The sequence below is a fragment of the Dasypus novemcinctus genome, chromosome 29 (genome assembly GCF_030445035.2).
Source record: "Dasypus novemcinctus isolate mDasNov1 chromosome 29, mDasNov1.1.hap2, whole genome shotgun sequence".
Lineage (NCBI taxonomy): Eukaryota > Metazoa > Chordata > Mammalia > Cingulata > Dasypodidae > Dasypus > Dasypus novemcinctus.
Genome location: NC_080701.1, coordinates 20730205 through 20752620, shown reverse-complemented (window position 1 = coordinate 20752620; position 22416 = coordinate 20730205). Strand labels below are relative to the sequence as shown.

The following is a 22416-nucleotide window of genomic DNA, read 5'->3' as shown; positions in this document are numbered from 1 at the left end:
TCTGATTGGATGAGATGTCTCTCATTGCTGTCTCCTCAGTTGGTTGTAGATGGAATCAACCATAGATGGAATCAACTTCCTGATGACTTAAGTCATGAAATGTCCTCATAGTAACAACCAGGCCAGTGTTTGCTCAAGTTGACACATGAACCTGACCATCATAAAGGCATTCTTGTTGATGTTGCAGACTGGTGGAACCCTCCAGCTTTAAACTTGAGGAAAACTCAAACCAGCCCTGCTCATAATCACGGAAAGAGTAGCAGGAGACAGTTTAGTCTGAGTTACCACCTTGGAGTAAATGTGCACAGAGCAGGAATATCAACTGTGATACAAACTCACGTGTCACATGTTCTACCAGTGCAACAGACTTAAGATGGCACCCAATCTGTTACTGCTGTCAGGGATAGGTAAGGCTTTTGCCAGGGTCCCTGCAACATGATCAACCTGGTTTCAACCAGGTTCCAAACTACTAGGTCTTGAAATCAATATCATGGATTATAACTAGCACTTTAAAAAAAAAAAAAAAAACTAGAACAGAAAACAGTGCATCACAGATAATAAAATTGGGTCATGTGCGAAACTTGCTACATGTGTGTAAACATATATTGGCAATGTAAAATAATGTTTTTTACTATGGTTAGGTGTCAGAAACATTTGGAAAACTGCCTCAGTTTGTAGTAAGTCTGTAATGTTTCTTTTTTGTATGTTATTTTAACTAGGAAAAAGACATATCCATTCCCATATCTTTTCATCTCAACCCCTAAAACTCTTCTGTGCCCTGAATGGGGCTGGAGAGTTTGCTCTTCTTTCTCTGAGCTTAATTGTCCAGATATTTGCATGAATACTTCTCACTCCCTTCAGAACCCTTCTCAAATGTCACCATCCTTGACTACCTCTTTAAGATGGAACCTGTACCTCCCCCCACCATTTTCCCTCTTCCAGCTTTATTTCTCACTTTAGCAAATATCTTACAAAAGTTTTATATGTTATTCTCTGCTCCCCTCCTCTACTAAAAAATAAACCCTGAAGATTTTTTTGGCTGTTCCCTCCTGTGTCTCCAAAATCTAGAATGGTGCCGGGCTTGTGTTAGGTCTCAATATATATATATATTTGCTGGATGGATGGATGAAAGCATGCAGTGAGCTCAGGCTGGAAAATTAAGATGCTTTACAGACCAGTAGGGCACCCAAAGGTTAGGACAACTGGACCTCTGGGGCAACCAGGAGTTGCCTGATTAGTGGAAACCCTTGTATTGCATATGGAGATGCCCCCTTTATGTCCGGAACAGTTTCCCTTCACTGTAGACCACAGCCCTCCAGGTGTGAAGAGTTTGGAGACAACTGTTGTACAAATGTCTGGAAGAGGGTCCTAGGAAAACATGGGGATAGGGAGGGTGGGGGAGACTTGTCTGAGTTGCTGGAAGTAAACAGATACTCCATAATCTTCATTGTCTTTTCCTACATACTGCATTCCAAGTAGAGCTAAGCTGCAGTTCCCCGTGCCCATCCTATGTATCACCATTCCAGGAGTTCCCTGGATAAGGGGAGCAAGAGATTACTTCATTTTCCCAACTGGCAAATCTCATATCCACCTAGGTGGCCCAAGAAAAGAAGCAAATTTTCCTATCCATCTCCCAAGATCTTTTAGTGTGAGAGAACTAGAAAACCAACCGTAGTAAACCAAACAAAATCCACAGCTCGTCTATCCCAAAGGTGTGGGTCATTCTATTATACCTTGGATAGGATTCCCCTAGCGGTCTAATCTTGGGGTTCTGCCAGGGCTATTTGGAACCAGAGAATTAAATCAAGTCCTTCTCATTCCTCCTTCTTCCTTGACTGCTTTGCCTCTCTACTTCCTCTCAGCCTCCAATTTTCTACCTATTCTTTTCTTCTCTCTCTTAACTCCAGCCACTCAGCAGCAGTTCCTGCCACTTGGCTAGACCCAGGAATAGAAAATGACCTCAATTATTGTTGCTCTGGAAACGCAGAAAATTGAGTGGTGTCAGGGCACCAGGTGGCCAGGAATGAAGGCAAGGAGGAAGAGGGAGGGTTCAATGCTGGGCATATCTCAAGGTCAGGAGGCCCATTTGCCTGGGAATCTATCTCTAGGGCCTAAATTTTTTTCTGGTCAGATTTATGGAAATATAATTTATATACAGTAATATTTGCCCTTTTAGTGTACTGTTCTGAGTTTTAACAACTGCATGTAGTTGTGTAACCACAATTACAATCAAGATTTAGGTCATTTCTAATATCCCTGCCCCTTTGTATTTAACTCCTCCCACCTCCCCCATCCCCAGGCAACCAGTGATCTGTTTTCTGTCCCTATAGTTTATGTTGGCAACTAACTCAAAATAGCCTTGAAAAAGGTCTGCAAGTCAAATAAAATATCTGGAAGGTTAAATTCAGCCCACCTGCCTACAGTTTGCTCTTCTGGTCAAAGTAATTACAAAAGACCAGAAGTTTTAACTTTGTTCCCGGCCAGAAGTACTGGAGCAAGGAAGCGCAAAGCCTCATTTATCTGATTGAAATTGAGGGTGGCGGGAAACAAGGAGATCAAACCCAGTTTAAAAGTAGAGTAAGTCATTCATCACACTAATATTTCTGAATACCTACTAAATGCCAGTTACATGCTATAAGAGGCAACTACCAGCCCCATTTTTCAGGGACAGATAAGAGATTTTTGAAGGTTAAGCAGTCTGAGAGCACAGACTCTGGAGCCAGACTGATTTTTTTTCAGCATCCTGGTTTCTTCACTTACTAGCTCTCTCAGCTTGGTCAAGTTACTTGATCTCGCGTGCCTCCGTGTCCTCATCTATACAGTAAGGATAATACCTCGTAGCCATATCTTGGGTGATAGCTGTGAGAATGAGCTAAGTTATTATGTGTAATATTATGCGTAGATTGGTGCCTGCACAGAATGAGTGCTTAAGATTGGCTCTTATAATCTGCTGAAACCCTAACACCATGCCAGACTCTTGGGACATTCTGGGAAAAAGTCCATGCCCTTAAACACAGTCTCCGTGCAAATAATAATGATACACGAAGGCCTGATACACGCAGCTGGTGGTGATGCAATGTGAGTTCTGCCCAGTGCTCTGAATGTCAAAGGAAGAAATTCAGTGAAGCACGGTAAAGGACAGGAGTAACTATGATTCTCTAAAGGCAGTCAAATGCCTCGTCACCTAATTAGTGATGTGGCTGAATGAGATTCCCTACGTAGTCCCTACGTACTATGCAGTGAAACCCCGGCCAAGGGAGCAGCCTTGGCAGAATCCAGGGGGAAAGAACACCCTGTTGAGCTTGACTCTAGGCTGGCACGGTGAAGAGACATGAGGGGTGAAGAATCAGTGGGAGGCTCTGGCACCCCCCCATCCCCGAGAGGGGGCTGGCCTGCCTGCCAGGGAAATACCACTACTCTAATTGTTTTTCACTGACTTGGCGAAGCCAGGAGACAGGAGCCCCGATTCGGGGCGGGAGGGGGGTGGGGGTGGGACAAAAAAGAATGATACTTGTGAATTAATGGTGGCCAACTCAGATTAAGGAATTAAATGTTAAATCACATAATATATACTCTAAAGGGATGTGATTACCTCAAACCCAAGAAGTCAAGAAGCCCAACAAAAAGTTAACTTTCTGCATCTTCTTATGGAGGAAACACTCCATTTGAATAAGTATATACCCTATAAACAGTCCACGGCTTGCTCCCACTTCCAGGCTGGCCACTCCTAAGAGATAGGAGGAAACCATTATTTACTGAGAGTTTACAAAGTGCCAGGCTCTGTGTTTTTCAATCATTTATTAAACGTGTCTTCAGTATCTATTAATTGTAATCTGCTTCTGTGGTACACACTGGGGACTATAAAACTAATAGGAAAAAGTCCCAATTCTTACAGTTTACAGGTCCTTACTTGATTTGCAGACATAAAAAAAAAAAGGGAGCATGGGTGAAATCTTAGTGATACTGTGATAAATATTTATAAAAGGGCCCAAAGGAAAAATTACTGAATTCTACTTAAAGAGTAAGATGAGTGAGCCACAGAGAAGACTTGGAGGGAGATCATACTGTGCGTCGCCTTCAATGGTGAGAAGCTATGGGTGGGCCAACTGCAGGCAGACCCCTCAGAGCGAGCACGGCTGGAGAGGCAAGCCAGGGTAAGGCCGGGAAGGCCTGCAGACCGGGCTAAGAACTCTGGACTTCACCTTGTGGGTGGGCTTTTCATGGAGTGTTACCTCATTTAGGCCTTGCAACCATCTGAGATTACTAGAAAAAAAGCAAACTCAGTGCTTTTACAGCAAAAGAAACTCAAGTTCAGATCCAAGAAATGCCTTCTCCACTGCAGTTCACAGTTTGCCTATACTACAGGTTCAGTAAACCAAAAGGTAAGTCCTGTTGCCCAGTGCTCACCTCCTCTGAGCCAGGGCCCAGGCTCCTAGGAACCTGAGGCGCAATCTTACCACTCCCACCCTTCAGACTTTGACTTCTGACTCTCTCCAGCCTTCACCTCCCACCGCACCCTTCAAATATTTCATGGTGCCCACAGCACACTGAGCAGCTGAGTTGCCCAAGACACCAGCTCTCAGTGCTCAGAGCCTTTCCCCCTCTCGGTCACTCGCTCTACCTGAACGCCCTCGCCCCATGCTTGCTGTCTCCAGCCCCTACCACAAACCTACTTTCCAGACTCAGCTCAAATGTCACTTCCTCCCAGATGCCTTCCAAACACTCCTCCCTCCCTTCCTCTGTACTTCTAAAACGTATGTGTTCCCCAACCTCATACTATGTCAGGTGATTCATTTTTTCCTAATTGTAATAGATACATAGAAGACACTCAATAAAGGGTTGTTGAATGAATGAATGAGTGGAGCCCCCTTCCTGCTCCCAAGGCCCTCCCCCCTCCCTCATCCTGGAGTCTTTGTCTCGGGCTCTTGGCACTGCCTGAGCCTGGTCTCTGGGTTATCCTCCCTCCTGGATGGTGTCCATGAGGTCTCCTCCCCTGCGGGCCCTGTCCTCGTTCCTCGTCAAAAAGCAAAGTTAGACGCAGGTAACTTCCAGAACCAGAGGAAATTCTGAGCCCTCTCTCCCCTTAGCGCTCAGAGGGACAGCGAGAGTTAACGAGTCAGCCAGCCTGGAAAGGATGAGGAAGAGAGCCTTGGCCCTGGGGAAGGTCACTCAGCAGCCCCCTCCCTGAGCCAACGGCAGCTTTCTGACATCAGCAACAGCCACAGGCCTCTGTCCTCTGGCTTCCCCACACCGCCTCCTCCTCTCCGAATGGCCATAACTCTCCCCAGATGGCAACAGCAGGGCCTTGAACATTATCTGCACGGCCTGTCCCATAATGACCCCTCCCCACTCACCACCTCCCAGAGGGCAGGCACACGCAGGCGAGCACGTGCACGCGGGCGCACATGTACCAAGCACAGGCCGAGGTAGAAGCCCGGGGTCACCGGCGCTCCAGCCTGCCCAGCACCCTACCTCTGCACTCTCTCTTTCCACGTCTGTGAAAGGCAAAGGGCAGGGGCAGGACTGGAGACTGACAACAGACTAAGGCCTCTCCCCTCTGTGCAGTCTTCTTCGCAACACTGCCAGGGCCGCGGCAGGTTTCCTAAGTCAACTGCTTCCCAGTTGGTCGCCCAGTAGAGATGAAGCCAGAATCTGCTCTGTGCCCCCCTCAAGCTGCGCGCTGGCGGTGGGGCGGTGGATGCTCCACAGAAGAGATAAACAGGGGAAATGTTCAACAAATCAAGACCTGAGATAGGCCTCCAGGGTACTGACAGTAAGGTGTGAGTCAGAGCAAGCTGCTCGGGAAGTTTAAGGTGGAAGTTTAGGTTGGTCAGCTTCCCAGAGGAGGAGGGGCAGGGTGGGCCCTGAGGAATGGGCAGGGGCAGGAATGGGCATTGCTTGACCAGAGAGTATGAGGCCTTCCTGTTCTCCAAGGGCTCCAGGCACATGGCTTGGCTCTGAGCAGACTTCTGTTACTTTTATCCTCTCGGGAGTGAGGGAGAGCTAGAGTGGGTGGAGACTTGCTACTGCTCCCCATTTTCACATCTTCTGCTTACCTCCAGGCAGTGAGACCCAGAACTCTCCCACAAACCCAAGGCAGAGCCTAGGCCAGGGACAAGTACAGTGTGATGCTCTTTACCCTCAGCATTCTTGCCAGGTGAATCTGATTTAAGAGCAACCTGAGGTCACCCTTGAAGGAAAAGCTTTTGTCAGTCTGGGAGAGATCTCCCTCAAGGTGATCACCTCACTAGGTGGTCTGTGTGGGAATTGCAGAGGAGACTCAGCTGCCTCCTGAGTCCCAGCTTATCAGCATGGGGATCCCAAAAAGAAAGACTGGGGTGAGCCTACTGCACACTGTCTTTTCTTTTTGCCCTATGGCACATCTTGCCCAGCCCAGGCTACTTAGGGAAAGTGTGAGGAGGGAGGCAGGGGGCTGTCCAGGCCCAGATCCCCATTCCTTACTTCAATGGGCAGTTCCGTCTGTTTTGTGAGCTTACAGGGCTAAGTCCCCACTGGGCCCTGAGGTATCATCCTCACTCCAGTGCCTCTGAGAGGAAGCCACGAAGGAACTGCCTCAGAAGAGGACTTTGGTAAAGGTTGTTTATATAAATGGATGAATAAATAAAGAGTTGAACATATGAAGTGTCCAGGAATCCTATGAAGATGGATGGAAGGAAGGTCAGAGGAATTACGTTGTCCCAGTCCTGATGACCAGCTACTTGACCTTGAACAGGTCACTTCCACTCTCTGGACTTCAGTCTCATCTGTAAGGACAGTGTATAGCGCACAACACAAAAAGATGTTCAACATCATTAGCCATTAGGGAAATGCAAATCAAAACCACAATGAGATACCACTTCACACCCTGAAGAATGGCTTTTATGAAAACAGACAACAACAACAAGTGTTGGGAGTATACGGAGAAATAGGAACACTCCTATGTTGGTGGGAATATAAAATGTGCAGCCTCTGTGGAAAACAGTTTGGCAGTTCTTCAGAAAGTTAAGTACAGAATTACATGACCCAGCAATCCCACTTCTAGGTATACATCCAGAAGAACTGGAAGAAGGAACTTAGATATACATCAATGGCCATAGGAGCATAATTCACAATAGCTAAAAGGTGGAAGCAACCCAATTGTCTACCAACAGATGAACGGATAATCGAAATCTGTTATATACATACAATGGACTATTCCTCAGCCTTAAAAAGAAATAAAGTTCTGATGTGTGCTACTTCATGGATGAACCTTGAAGATATCATGTTGAGTGGAATAAGCCAGACACAAAAGGACAGATATTGTATGATCTCACTTACATGAAGTATCTAGAATATGCAAATTCTTAAGAGACAAAATATAAAATAGAGGTGGGAGAAGGGGGAATTAACGCATAGTGGGTGCAGGGTTTCTGTCTGGGGTGACAGTAGCACAAGATTGTGAATGTGACTAACACTACTGAATTGTATAAACGGGATTAAAACGGGAAATATTACATTGTGTATGTTACCACAATAAAAAATTAAAGAAAAGCAATAGGAAAAAAATGTATAGTATGTAGTCCACAGAATACCTGCATTTCAATCACCTGGAAATTTCAGTTTTTAAATGCAGGTTTTTGAACCTCAACTCCGGACTTACTAAACCTGAGGTTTCAAAGGATGAAAGCTAGAAATCTGATTTTAGATAGTACCCCAAGTGCTTTTTGAGGTGCTAGTTGTCTACGATTGTATGCATTCTTCTAAACTGCCGTGCTTTCAGCTGCTTCTCTCTCTCCTCCATCCAGGCTGACACAACTCTCCATTTTGTGACCTGCCCCAACATGCTCCCCACAAACGGCCAAAGCAGTGGTGTGAGGCAATGCCTGCATCCTTGACCCCTTCCTTTGTACAGTGACAGATGGCTTTTTTATCTCCAGTGATGAAGCACAGCCTTCAGCTGGGGGCATTTAAGACGCAGAGCGCGCCGGGCCCCAGCCGCAGCTGCAGGACCCAGGGGCAGACCTTGGCGGGCTCAGGGAGGACAGCAGCTGGCACACTGAGAGCGGAGGCAGCACCACCACCACACCTGCCTCTCCTGCCAGGAAACAATGCTACTAGCAACATTTAAACTGTGTGCCGGCAGCTCCTACAGACACATGCGCAACATGAAAGGTGAGTCTGCTGGCAGAGGAGGAGGGTTTTTGGGTGTTGACTAGGAGCTCTCAGGCACTGTGATTTAGGGGAAACTGGACCAGCAGTGAGGTCACCCAAATTCTGATCCTAGCCGTGCCTCTTACTGAGTGAGCCTGAGCAAGTCTCTTTCCCTCTGGGCCTGTTTTCCCATGTAAAAAATTGGGCTGAATGCTAATATGGCCCCATCCCTTCCGGGTTCTGTAATTTCTGGTCTCCCCATCAGGGGCCAATCTTTCTTCAACTATTCATGACTTTGCCCTCCTCTAGAGTTGGAGAAGGCTGGCACCAGGAGACTAGGAAAGCCTTGGCCATAGCGGTAGAAGTAGAAGTAAGCCTTGACTCCAACAAGCAGTGTTGGCAAGACTGAGACAAGGGCAGGAAAGAGCAAGGAAAGAAGAAAAGGATTAAGTCTGAGGAAGAACAAGGTCGAGAATATGGGTGGAAGTATGGCACTTTTATCATTGTCCAGTTAAGAGGAGGCAGAATCCAGTTACTAAAGACCTAATTCAGATCCATTTGAGTCAATCTGCTGCTGCCATAGGAGGGTACAAAACTTAATTATATTAGACTAAACTAGCTACATCTTAGGGAGAAGCCACACTTAGACAACCTGCACCTGGCAGTACAGTTCTCTCTAAATCAGTAAGACTTATCTGGCTTAGACTCCACGGGCACACTGAGCATTTTACTCATGCAAAGGATCCTAACTATGGCAAGTACAAAACCTCAAGGAGTGGGTTTCTTTTACTCTCCTTCCGCAGTGGGATTTTTCTGGTTGTTGGAACAAAGCTGCTCTCCCCTTTGGGAAGGAACCTCAAGCAGGCGTCTGTGCAGCCTCTGCCGCAGGCAGGTGCAGGCCTGACCACCGCTGGCGGAAGGCAGTCACTACCTGGGCTATGGTGGCAGCCTGTAGTCAAGAGGCTGGGAGCTGGGGGTGGCTGTTGCTGACTTTCTACTAGGAACTGGTGTGTTCCTGAGCAAGCCACTTCCCTTCTCTGAGACCGTTACTTCTGTGACAAGAAGAGGGGATGGAATGTTCATGCTTCCCAGCTCCTGGGCAATGATTTCCTTCTCTTCCTGCAGGACTGAGACACCAAGCCATGTTGGCCATTGGCCAGGAGCTGAACCGGAGGGCACTGGGGGGCCCGGCCCCTAATGCATGGATTAACCAGGTTCGGCGTCGGAGCTCTCTGCTTGGTAAGTACCCAGGCTTCTGAACGTCTGCCAGGAGCAGAAGGCTCCCAGGGCACAGTTGAGTGTGTGGTTATGGTCCCACCCCTCTCCCCCTGTCTCAATTTATTTTGGGAGGATGAGAATAGGGTTCCTCAAGGCCAAATCCTGCCCCCCTCCCTCTCACCTGCTGCTGCAGAATCCACTTGACCTACAGGCTGGACTATGTATGGCTGTGGTCTGGCTCTTTAGAGGAAAGAACAGCAGCTCCAAAGTTCAAAGGGATGGAAAGTGGTGGGAGGCTAGGGGACTGGAAAGAAGCTGCTTCCTTGGTGTGTACACAGGTTCTCAGCTGGAAGAGACTCTCTACAGTGACCAGGAGATGGCATATATTCGGCAGGGGGAGGAGGCCATGCAGAAAGCCCTGGGCATCCTCAGCAACCAGGAGGGCTGGAAGAAGGAGAACCAGCAGGTAAGGGTAGGGGTAGAGGAACCCCCAGCTCTTCATTGTCGCACTGCCCTCTTCTAGCTGAGATCCCTGTTCTTCTCAAGGATTCCTATCTCATGCAGTAGTTCCTGGGTAGCAACTATTTTTAGAACTTTCTCTTTCCAAACACTTCCTCCCCCATCAAAGACATCTGGAGAATCCCAATTGAGAAACCCTGTTCCTGCAGCCTCAGCTACCCTCCCAATACACTGCACACCCATTCAGCAGAGACCACGCAACGAGGCCGCCTTGGGCATTAAAGGCCTCGTCATTCTGGGGCCTGGGTTCACCCAGTACTAGGGTGGAGGATCTGTGTTGTTCAGCCTGTGTTGCTTGTGGCCAAGCAGTTCAGGACAGCCTGGGCTTATCCTACAAGAGATGGACAAGAACACAGAGGTGGCCAAGGCCTTCTGGGCTCTCTGCTCCTGAGTGCTGCCCATCACTGGGAGCCAGTAACAGGGCCCATGGTAGAGGCCAGTGGCTCTAGGATTTGAGACTGTGGTGGCTTTGATCTTCAGCAAAAGCCTGCATGCTACCAAACATCCAAAGTTCAGGTAAAATGTCTCCTCCCCAAGTTCTCAGAGTAATAGAATTAAAAGATTACTTACGAGTTTAGGAGTCAAGAAATGGGAATCTAGGCCCACCCTACTTAGTTAGGGTACCTGGGAAATTACTGAAAATTCTGAGCCCCACATCTTCCTTGTGTGAAATGAGGTACTGAACTAAAAAACCTCTAAGATCCCATTCAATCTTCTGTTTATCTAAAGAGCTGGGTGTCAACCAGACTTTCTCCATGCTCAGGTTTGCCTCTCAAAATCCTTGAGCTTCTGTAAGGTCAAATAAGGGTCTTTTCACTTGGTCCCATCATACTACCACCATCTACCAACAAGAGTCCAGGGGGCAGACAGGTTACTTCTCAGTCTTCCGCAGACTTATAAAGCTTGCAGCAGGAAAAATTAGCTACTCTATCTTAATGAGAAATACCCCCCAGACTTCTTCATGCTTAACTTGGGATTCTTTTTGCTGTTCACCTCTCTACCTTACCTGGTATTGTCTGTGTCCTAGGCTAGGAGTATTTTTCTCTGTTATCCTGGGGCTTTGTGTCCCTCACAGGCAAATGGAGACAAAGTGCTGAGTAAAGTGGTGCCAGATGTGGGCAAGGTATTCCGGTTGGAGGTGGTGTTGGACCAGCCCATGGAGAGACTCTATGAAGAGCTTGTGGAACACATGGAGGCAACAGGAGAGTGGAACCCCAATGTCAAGGAGATCAAGGTGAGAAGAGTATAGGTGTCAGCGGTAGAGATCTAAGAGAGCCAAAGAAGCCACCTAAACTGTGGGTGATAACTTAGCCCTAGCATGGCTGAGTAGTGATTCTGGTTTCCTTGTGGCTTACTAGATCCTGCAGAAGATTGGAAAAGATACAGTCATCACTCATGAATTGGCTGCAGAATCGGCAGGAAACCTTGTGGGGCCCCGTGACTTTGTGAGTGTGCGCTGTGCCAAGCGCCGCGGCTCCACTTGTGTGTTGGCTGGTATGGCCACACACTTCGGGGAGATGCCTGAGCAGAAAGGTGTTATCAGGTAATACTGGCAGCAGGCTCAAAGCTCCCCTCTCCACCACGTGTGCGATGGTTTGAATCCCGTTTGAAGAAACCAAGCCTTGGTCCCCATCCTCAGCTTCCTTTTACAAAGGAAGTAAAGATTCTCATTTTCCAAGGCAAGGTAGAAGGACAAGATTGGCCCTACCTTAGACAGCCAAAGTTTTTTCTGACCCTCCAAGAAAGTTTAAGAACCTTACCAATTTTCTAAGTAAGGACGGGGCTGAGGTTCAGCTGGTATGCTCTGGTACAGATGTATTGGTGATTAAAATACTGAAACGATCCATTTCACTTTGCTGCTACCTGAATTTCCTGAGGGCTCTGGTCACCACCTTAGCCCTTTTCCCCTTCTCATGATCTAGCAACTAAGAGGAACAGCTACAACCACAATCTTCAACTACAACCAGAATCTTTTCTGATGAGTTAGTTGGCAAAAGGTACTTCTCTGATGAAGATGTGGAAAAAGATAAAATGCTCTAGAAACATGGCTAGTATAACCAGGAAGCGTAAGAGTGAACTCTGAATTGTCTTCGTGATTATTTCTGTTCATTTACCAGAGCTGAACAGGGTCCCACTTGCATGGTGCTTCATCCCCTGGCTGGAAGCCCCTCAAAGACCAAACTTACTTGGCTGCTCAGCATCGACCTCAAGGTGAGGGGTGTGGGAGGTGGCTCAGTGGGTAGTAAGAAAAATAGGCTCTACCTCCTCCATACTATCCCACATGGAACAGAAAGAATCCTTCCATTTTCAGAGAATCAGAGTGTGGGAAATGGAAAAGACTCGAGTGACAGCCTAGTTGATATTTCATAATCTCAAGTCTATAATAGCTCCCTCTTACCCATCAAATCAAGTTTCAAATTCTGTATTAACCATTATTTTAGAGAGAAGGAAACTTAGTCCAGAGATCTTTAAGAAAGGTGAAGTAACTTGACCAGTCACACAGATGGGAAGACAGGGCTGAAATTTATCTTGACAGCAAATCCTGTGCTTCTGACACTGTTTTAACATCAGGATGGCAATGCAGTCCTCCAGCCTTTGCATGTGGTCAACTCTAAATAGAGTGGAAAACTAAGCCCCATACAATCCATAATATTAGCGATAGGGTACAGAGGTGTCTAGAGTAAACCATCACCCAACAAGATGGCCAAACTCTCTTATCTTCTACTCCAGGGATGGCTACCAAAGACCATCATCAACCAGGTCCTATCACAGACCCAGGTGGACTTTGCCAACCATCTGCGCAAGCACATGGAGTCTAGCTCTGCCTCTGAAGCCAGGTGTTGAAGACCAGCCTGCTGATCCCATTGGAACTTACTTGCAGTTGCGTACATGCTCATCAGGCTGAAAGCCTGAAAATCTGTTTAAGATCTTCACCTGGGTACAGTGGGATGGGGTGGTACTGTGTAAAAAGTGATACTGGGAATCAGCTTGGTCAAATCTTATCTACTAAGAAAATTCAGATGAGGCTCTTAGGTAATCAGGAAGAGCCTTCTCACTTCATTCAGTGATTAGCTGTGAAATGAAGGCTCCCAAAATATTTGTGTAACTTTTTTTTCTGGGTCCTTATTTGCCCACCTAAAAATATCTTAAAATGCTATGGCCAACATGGATGTGGGGGGTGCTAAGTACAGAGAGTGGGACTTCACTCTTCATGGACTTAAGAACTCCCTGCCCTGCAGGCAGCATGTCTGGACCAAGCAGAGCCTTACAAAGGAGGCTCAAGCAACCCTTCGGTCCTCCAAAAGTGAGTAGAGAGCCACACCAAAGCAGCAAGTAACTCCCCTCAATAGGTACTTTCCAGAAATCTATAACTGTTTTAATGGAAAAATACAAAACTAGTCATTAGACTGGTTCCCCTATTTCTTCCATGAGCACCAGTCAAAATAAAGAAACACTTACTTAATTAAAAGGAATGAAGTGCCAAATGTGAAAGCATAGAAATACTAAGATGAAGTTAAACAAAAATAGTTTATTTTCCCAACAGTAATAGTTTATACCTAAAAAGAGGACTGAATCTTTAGTTCAGTCTACGACATCAGTTCATTAATATTTCTATTATTTATGATATTTAGTTCTAAGAGAATTCCACAGCTCTCAGCACAGCTCGAGACTTCCAACTTTTCTGCTTTAATAGATTAATATTTTACTATGTTGGGCGAGGAGGTGGCTGGAAAGGGTGTGTGGTAGTAAATACCCTTTCCAGAGTTTATAGAACATATTTAAAAATATAAGGTGGGATGGGATTACTTAGCTAAAGTTTGTAAGTAGAATGAAAAATCAACCATTACCACCTGAAGCTTTTCCATTCTAATTCTAATGACAACGATGATTTAGATCATTTGGAAATAGGGCTCTAGCATATTTATTAAAGAGATTAGTAGTAGTGGGAACACTGGTATTTATTAATGTATTGAAATTTAACAAAGAGAGGTATTTATTATTCATTCTGTTTCTTAGAGTAGTCTATTTTTGGCACAGATGAGATTATTGCTTATCTCTCTGGGAGCTTCAGAGAGGGGATAGTTGTAGAAATATTTCTGTAACAGATAAGTAAAGAAATATACATTCTGGTTTCAAAAGAGAAAAGGCTGACAGTAAAGAAATGGGCTTTCAATAAACATGGTTATAAATTGGCTTATCTCTTCAAATCATGTAACTGTATCTTTGTGGACTCTGGGGAGATATTTTGGTACATATTTTAATTTTACATTGGAATAAAACAAATTGTCACTGGTGCTATGCTTACAGAAACTATATAGGAATATATGAAGAGTGTTCTTTGAGCCCTTCAAATGAATCTTATTTCTCACATATACATACACACACACATACACATTTTGAATATGAAGTGTAAACTGGCAAAATCATTACTTCTATAACTTATTTATGAAAACAAAATAGGCAAAAAATCTAATTTTATAATTTAAGTGTGGATACAAGGTATACAACTTATATTTGGCAATTCATATTACAAAGAATTTTAAAGCTACTCTGTTAAGATACCAACATTCACTTGAAATTTGGTAAATTTCTTAAACAGGAAAACCAGAGTTAAGATATTCAGAAGAGCCACAGGTATAGAATATGACGACTCTGTGGCACTATATCACCTACCTCATGGTGAACAACTTTTCTACCTGGATAAGTTATGTGCAGGTGTCTTTGGGGCAATCCTGAGAGGGCTGCATTTGGCATAATACTGACTCTTCTTCTCACATGAAAAAAGGAAGACAGGGAAACCGGAAAGGGATTCTAAGGGAAAGCTCATTCTCACATTCTAGTTTTCAGTATCCTGAACACTGCCTTTAAGCAAAAGAAGTTATGCAAGTCAGGAAAACAACCTGCACATACCACCATTCATGTTTAAACAGAAAAGCAGGAGGGAAACCATTATCCCTTTCAAATTCTTCTTCACCTCCTTGAAAGACCAATTTTAACAGGATAACAGGGGTGATTTGCCTGGCTATAATAGAAGCAATAGGAGAGAGACTGAGATATAATCTTCTTCCCTCCAATACTTGCTTCCCTTCCTCATACAGCCCACATTTTTGAAACTGTCATCAGGAGGAATCCAACTTGAGAGGGAAACAAAGTGCCACACAAACTTGAAAAAAGTTTTATTTGGGAAGAATTTCCAACTTTGTTAAAGCTGCAAGCAAGTCCTTTCACATCTACAGTTCTAGAGACCTATTAGTTTAGGAGATCCCAGTGTTCAAAAATGTATTTCAAAACTAATAACAAAAACAAACTCATAAAAAAGGAAACAGTTTTTAGATTGGTTTGGAATGTACAGCCATTGATTTCAGCCGTTTTCAGAAACCGGCCAACCACTTCCTTAGACATCAGGTGGGATGAAGTTAATACCCACAGAAGGAAACATCTTTCAATAAGTTACCTACTTGGACAAGATTATTCAAATCCTTAGGGAAAAAACAGTAAGACCCACCTGACAGAGTATGTGGCACAGCACCAATTTCACAGGGAGTTTATGGGATTGTGGGGCTAGCAGTTGTTGGCATATAGTACACAAAATAAGAGCATTCACTGAAAGTGATAGAGCATTAAAGGATAGGGAGTTTACCCCAGTTCCCACCCCAGTCTTTCAACTTGCTAAAAGTAGAGGTGGTGTTCTGCAGCATCTTAGGGAGAACATTTGAAACAAAATACACTCAGTATTACTCCCCAGAAGTCTATGTCTAGAAAGAAAGAGGGATCATCTGGTCAGGGTTCCCATGGGGGACTCCGTCTCCCATCTACTTCTGTTTCCACATGATATAAGACATCAGCCAGAGTATGTTCAACCACAGCACCCCAGCCCATGTCACTCATCTGCAAGAAGAACGAGAAACAAGGAAATGGGGTGATTAAAATAACCACAGCAGGAAATAACAGACACTGAGAATACAATGCTGACATCTTGTTACTCACAGGGCGGTAAGTGAGATCCTTTGGAGGATACTTGAAGCATGGTCCAAAGTTAATGGAAACCTGGCATAAATTCAGTTCAAGCAGACATGAAAAAACATAAGAAAATATTGGAAAAGTAAATTCGACATGGAAAATTTTAATCTTTAAATGTAGCTGTGATGCTCAGGATATAACTGGAATGAATGATGTATATTAATATGGCTAAAAGTGGTCCTATCAAGAACAAGGTAAATAAAATAGACCTGTGTGGATTTCTGTTTACATCCTAAAGATTTCCTTACTTTGCTCATTTCATTAGTGGCTACTGACAGACTAAAACCATTATTTTTTCAGTTACTTAAAAACAAAATTAACAGGCCCTATTGAAGACAGTTCTCTCTTCTTCATGCTATATAATACTTTTAAAAAAATCAATATAAGTAAACGTTCCTATACAATAACAGTAGGTTATCAGGAAATATGAAACTAAATTTACATATGTATATACTTTATATATTCTTTCACGTTAAAAAATAACATTCATCTCACAGTGTAGTCAAAGGAAAAGTACAGATCACACCAAATACATGATCTTTATCTAAGCAAATTCTTCGTAAAAGTCCCCAACTGTTCCTGGACTAAACAGTAAAAGGAGCAAAACATTCCCATCTCACTCTTAGGTCTATTGAGATTTCTTTCTAGAACTCGATCAATGGCTCTTTCATCACAACCACTGACCTATTTTCTTCAAGTTCTGTTCACAGAAGGACTTGATACATACCGTGCAGCTCTTGTACAGAGAGATGGCTGGAAAGTAAACCCCCTCAAAAATATCTTTGTAAGCCACGCCTTGATTGACACCATTTTTATAAAATATTATCTGAAACAAAAAGCAGTGGCTTTACTTCAGAATTTATAAACAGAATAAACCAAAAAAAGAAAAAAGAGAACTCACTTGGAGAACCCTGTAGAAATGCTACCACCATACCATACCACTGATAATAATGTATCCCAATAGCGTACAGCTTGTGTAATAATATGTGTGTATACATATATACACACACAACTTCAGATTTCTTAAAGCATGTTTACATGCACTATTCTAGTTGGTCTTCAGATTTATTTGCTTTCTCAATTCTATGCTATTTCTATCAGTTCTCTATTCTATTATTTCTTACAATGTATTTATAAAAAATAATTTGGTCTTCCACTGGTACCTTGGAATGATATTATTTATTTGTTCACTATCATTTTCCCTTGCCTCAGGTTCCAACATCTGCATTTCTATTTTGAAGATTTCTTCAAATCTTCTAGCTTTGTCTCTGACTCCTAATTTTGTCCTTTTTCTCCCAATTATCCCAAATATTCTCTCAATCTCTCTTTCTATATGGACCTCAGAAAACTTTTTTTAAAAAATATTTATTTATTTCTCTCCCCTTCCCCACCCCCACCCCAGTTGTCTCTTCTCTGTGTCTATTTGCTGTGTCTTCTTTTGTCCACACTTCTGTTGTCGTCAGCGGCACAGGAATCTGTGTTTCTTTTTGTTGCGTCATCCTGCTGTGTCAGCTCTCTGTGTGTGTGGCGCCATTCCTGGGCAGACTGCACTTTCTTTCATGCTGGGCAGCTCTCCTTATGGGGCGCACTCCTTGCGTGTGGGGCTCCCCTACGCGGGGACACCCCTGTGTGGCACGGCACTCCTTGCGCGCATCAGCACTGCGCGTCGGCCAGCTCCACACGGGTCAAGGAGGCCCGGGGTTTGAACCGCGGACCGGCCATGTGGTAGACGGATGCCCTAACCACTGGGCCAAGTCCGCCGCCTCAGAAGACTTCTTTTCCTGAAACAGCTTTCTTTGCCCCTTTTCCCCAGCAAGAGCTTTCTTTTCCCTGGCTATATCATCCTTAGATCTATTAACTATTTCCCTTTACTATTTTCTTCCTAAAAATGACTGGAACCTAGTTTCTTTATTTTTCCTACATTCCATTCTATTACTGTCCCATGCAGCCTTAATGTATTTTTATGAAAAAATGTTTCTAGCTCAGAACTTTCTTTCCTTCTTTTCCCTTGACTTTTGGCCCCTGTGCTTTGCCCAGATATGCCAGCCCTTCTTTGACTGCACTATCACCTTGGGGAGACATCTTTCCAATAACCCTGAGGTAGGGGAAGTTCTAGAGGATGCTGATGCCTCAGCTCCTGGTGCCTCAGGGCTACACGACAAGGTCTCTTCTATGCTAGTTGTCCTGCAGCGCACTTAATACCTCCCCCCTGATAAAGAAAAAATATCTCTCAATTGCTTCCTCAATCTCTCACAGATTTCCTTATTAGGGTGCTGTTTTTATATTCTTTTCTCTGTGGAAAGCTCAGAAAAAAAAGGCTGGTCATTTCCCTTAAAGTAGCAGTATGGTACTACAGAGCAAATACAAAACTGCCTGCTCTGCTACTGGCTAGCTGTGTTTTCAGCAAATCCCTTTATTCCTCTCTGGTCCTCACTGTCCTCACTTCTATTATCAGGCAGTTGGTCCAAATCTTCAATGTCTTCTAGTTCCAGGGTTTATATGACTATTACTCACCTCACTATGGGGAGTCTGCTTTAGGCTCTTCTCAGCTTTATCCACAAAGTCTTTTTCTTCAAAATACAAGTAACTCTTAAACTTTATCAAAGCCTTGAAAACCAGTAAAGAAATAAAAAAAGAAAAAGATAAAAGGTATACTGAAGCATCAGCTATATCACCATGAAAATTTTTTTAAAAGCCAGAGTCATGCAAATAGCAATGAGTCCTTGTATACTCCAACAAAAATTTAAAGCCTTTACTGAACTGCCTTTGCTAGATTTTGAGTTACTATGTGCTTCTTAAAAGTACCAGATGGCATTTTCCAAAAAGTCTTCACCAAGAAAATCTGTGAGGAAACACACACACATAAATATATCCACTCTCACAACAAAAATACCCATGAAGTTGGCTAAATTAATCCACAGATTCACCCCCCCTCCAACACACACAATAATCTTAGTGAAAGAAACAAGTTTACTTGGCCTAAAATTCCTTATTCCATAAAAACAATTTTGAAGAACTAGCTATTTTTTTTTTTTTCAGGTACTGGGAGCTGGGAGATTGAACCCGGGACCTCACATGTGGGAAACCAGTACTCAACCACTGAGTCACACTGGCTCCCCTGAGTTGGTCCCCTCACTTGTTTTGCTTGTTTTGTTTTGTTGTTGTATGTTTTTTCTAGGAGGCACCAGGAACTGAACCTGGGACCTCCCACGTGGATAGCAGATGCTTAACTCTCTGAGCCACATCAGCTCCCACTGAAAGGTCAGCTTTAACATCACCACTTCCTTCCTACTTCCCCAGTTCCTCCCACAGGTAGTTTTTGGGTCCCTAAATTGTCTTGTTGGCTCCAAAAGTCCATTTAACTATATCTTACACTAATTTTTAAAAATTTATTTTTAGTACATACACGTATTAAACATGTTTAAAAAACCCCAAAAGATACAGAATATAAAATGAAGATTATCTCTCCATTTCACCATGTCCCTCAACCCCTCATTTCCCTCACCAAAACCAAGACAACCCAATTAAAACAACAGGCAAAATATTTCAACAGAAACTTCACAATACGAGATAGAAGAAGCATATGAAAAAATACTCAATATCATTAGTCAAAGAAATGCTAACTTAAACCATGAGATATAACTACCACACAAAAATGGCCAAAATTAAGTTGACAGAGAATGCCAAATGTTGACAAGGCTGTGGAACAATTAAAATTCATATATCGTTGATATGAATGGAAGGAGACTGACAATTTCTTGTAAAACTAACCATATATCTTACTCTATGATCCAGTAATTTCAATTCTAGGTATTGACACAAAAGAAAACATGTTTACAAAATGATTTGTAAGACTGTTCACAGCAACTCTATTCATGCAACTTTATTCACAATAGTCCCAAACCTGAAACAGCCCAATTGTCCATCAACAGGAAAATGGATAAACTGTGGTATAGTTATGCAGTAGAATGCTACTCAGCATTAAAACACAAATACATGCAACAATATGGATGAATTTCAAGCATTATACCGATGATGAATGAAAGATTCAAAAGACTATGATGATGCCTGAGTTCATTTATATAAATTCAAGAACAGGCAAAACTAATCTATGATGTGAAAAGTATATCAAAACAGTGGTTGCCTCTAGAGGGGTGATGGTTGTGAATTGGCTGGGCAAGGGCATAAGAGAACTCCTGGGGCAATGAGGGGGAAAGATTCTACCTCTCATTAAGGGCTCAAACTCAGAACTCAGTGAATATATACTTAAAATTCGTACATTTCATTTTATATAGATCTTATATCAAAAGAAAAGCTAAACAAATTGAGCTCTAGTCAATGATTCACATGCTCATGCACTTAGAGAGAAGCGTACTGGTATCTATAATTTTCTCTGAAATGCATAAAAAGGATGGATGGACTGAAGGATGAACAGATGGAAAGCTGGCTGCCCAGCTAACATATTACTGATAAGAGCCTAGGTGGTTGGAATACAGGCACTGCCTCTAACATTCTTTAAACTTTGATGCATGTTTGAAAATTTTCAAAATAAAATGTTGGGAAAAAAATGTAAATGGTGGGTCAGTACCATGAGAGCACAGTAGGCCACAGACACAGGCATTGGCTGCCACAGGTCTTCAGATCCCCAGGATTCCCTCGTGGAAGGACAAACTCACCTTATCTTTGTAAGTATCAGGGAGTGACTTGGCTGTCTCTGTATCTTCAGGAAGATTGATATAAAATCCCAGGACATCTCCCTGTCCATAGCCGGAAGAGTAATGTTTGCCAATGGACTGGTGGAACTTGGTTCCCTTTTTGCTCCGCCAAGAATAGCTAAATTTATCATAACCTAAGGGAGCTTGAAGGTTACCTGTCCCAATAAAAGGACATACAGGAAGTCAAAGGACTGCAAGTCAACTCTGGGTTGCTAAAGGAAAAGATTCAACTCCTTTTTATTTTTCGTCAATTTTGTAAAATTGCTATTTCTCAAAAGCAAATAATTATATCAAAATATTCCTAAGAATTGTAAACCAGATAAACCCTCGGAACTAAATTTTCTACCCACAATCCTATAAACTCAAAAATCCTCCCCCCGGCCCACCGCCAAGTTTTATGCCTTATCCAGATGGCCTATACTTCTACCTACTATGACTATGCAAGTATTATGCAGTTTTATGGCTCCAGCTTACCTAAGGGCTGGGACCAACCCAGTCTGGCAGCGGTGTCTGGTGGCATCTCATCCACAGTGATTTCAAAGTACCAGGCACCTTTCCGTACCCCATGAGAGGCCCGCACCATAGAGTAGCCCTTCTCTCCAACCACAGTCAGTCGGTCATCGGAGATCTTTAACTGTGGAGCTGCAGTGATGGGAGATTAAAATAAAGCACTGCAACTTATTTGAGGTACTGAGATAAGTGCCACAAAAACATGGTCTCTCAGACTAAAGCAAAACAAAATAAAACTCAAATATCAGGTGAAGAGTTTGAAAAATCAGGAGGAGTTAAAAAATCTCAGCATAAAGTATAGCCAAAGGAGAATGGAAAAAACCTGATTGGTAATCTAGCTTTTATTAAATGTGACTATTTGAAGACGACACATTAAAATTAATTATACTGTACATTCCTTCTAATAAACAGCTAATTGCAACGCACTTGGATCCTGATTTGAATAAACCACCTTTAAAAAGATGTAAATTTTTAAGAAATTTCAGCCTTTGAAAAAATAGTGGAGTTCCCACATAGCCTTTACTCAGTTTCCCTAAATGTTGTCTGTAACTTAATACAATCATCAAAACCTGAAAATTAAAACCAATATAATACTATTAACTAATCTATTGACCACGTTCAAATTAAGCCAGTGATCCAAATAATATTCTTTTCCTGGTCCAGGATCCAATCTAAGATCCCATTTTGCACATAGTTGCCATGTCTCCTAGCCTCCTCCACTCTAGAGCAGTTTCTCAGCCTTTGTCTTTCGTGACCTTGACACTTTGAAGAATATTGGTCTCTTATTTTATAGAATGTCCCTTAGTAGGTTTGTCTGATGTTTCCTCATGTTCAAGTCCAGGTTATGCTTTTTGGCAGGAATACTACTTAAGTAATGTTGCGCCACTCAGTGCATCATTATTAGGAGATACATGATATCAAAATGGTGATTTAATTTTGATCACTTGGTAAAGGTGGTGCCTGCTAGATTTTCCCCTGTAAAATTACTATTTTTCCCCTTGTAACTAATAAGCATCTTGTGGGGAGAGAGAAACATAATTGATTATGGATTGAATTCAGATGTTAGCAAGGAATTATTTTATTATTTATGATAGCAGCATTGTGGTTTTAAGAGAAAATAACAAAGGAAGCAGATAGGGCTCAAGCATTTGGGCTCCCGTCTAACATATAGGAGGTCCAGGGTTCAATTCCTGGGGCCTCCTGGTGAGAGCAAGCTGGTCCGAACAGCGAGCTGGCCTGTGCAGAGAGCTGGTGCAGCAATATTATGCAACAAAGAAACAAAGAGGAGAGACAATAAGAGATG

The 22416-nt window shown here is 43.3% G+C and overlaps 2 protein-coding genes across 3 annotated transcripts in view; one reads left to right on the top strand and one right to left on the bottom strand.

Moving 5' to 3' along the window:
- Positions 1-7784: 7784 nt before the first annotated feature.
- Positions 7785-14162, top strand: STAR (steroidogenic acute regulatory protein). Its single transcript, XM_004469370.4, has 7 exons — positions 7785-8151; positions 9256-9369; positions 9687-9814; positions 10943-11101; positions 11226-11410; positions 11985-12078; positions 12598-14162. The coding sequence occupies exons 1-7, from the start codon at positions 8088-8090 to the stop codon at positions 12709-12711; spliced, it is 858 nt and encodes a 285-aa protein (XP_004469427.1). The 5' UTR covers positions 7785-8087; the 3' UTR covers positions 12712-14162.
- Positions 14163-15020: 858 nt separating this feature from the next.
- The window catches only part of ASH2L (ASH2 like, histone lysine methyltransferase complex subunit), a 47583-nt gene continuing 40187 nt past the window's right edge, over positions 15021-22416 (bottom strand). For both annotated transcript variants that reach the window (XM_004469369.5, XM_023591981.3), the window contains exons 11-16: positions 21078-21245; positions 20565-20758; positions 18403-18495; positions 16616-16714; positions 15856-15915; positions 15021-15756 (exon numbers count right to left, since the gene is read on the bottom strand). In XM_004469369.5, the coding sequence (XP_004469426.1) occupies positions 15649-15756; positions 15856-15915; positions 16616-16714; positions 18403-18495; positions 20565-20758; positions 21078-21245 (722 nt within the window). In that variant the 3' untranslated portion in view covers positions 15021-15648. The remainder of the gene's footprint in view (positions 15757-15855; positions 15916-16615; positions 16715-18402; positions 18496-20564; positions 20759-21077; positions 21246-22416) is intronic.

Excerpts from the sequence above, each read along its gene's own strand:
- STAR (XM_004469370.4), top strand. The coding sequence starts at position 8,088 with ATGCTACTAGCAACATTTAAACTGTGTGCCGGCAGCTCCTACAGACAC. Across the intron at positions 9,370-9,686 it reads GCGTCGGAGCTCTCTGCTTG|GTTCTCAGCTGGAAGAGACT; the intron begins GTAAGTACCCAG and ends GTGTGTACACAG. Across the intron at positions 12,079-12,597 it reads TGCTCAGCATCGACCTCAAG|GGATGGCTACCAAAGACCAT; the intron begins GTGAGGGGTGTG and ends CTTCTACTCCAG.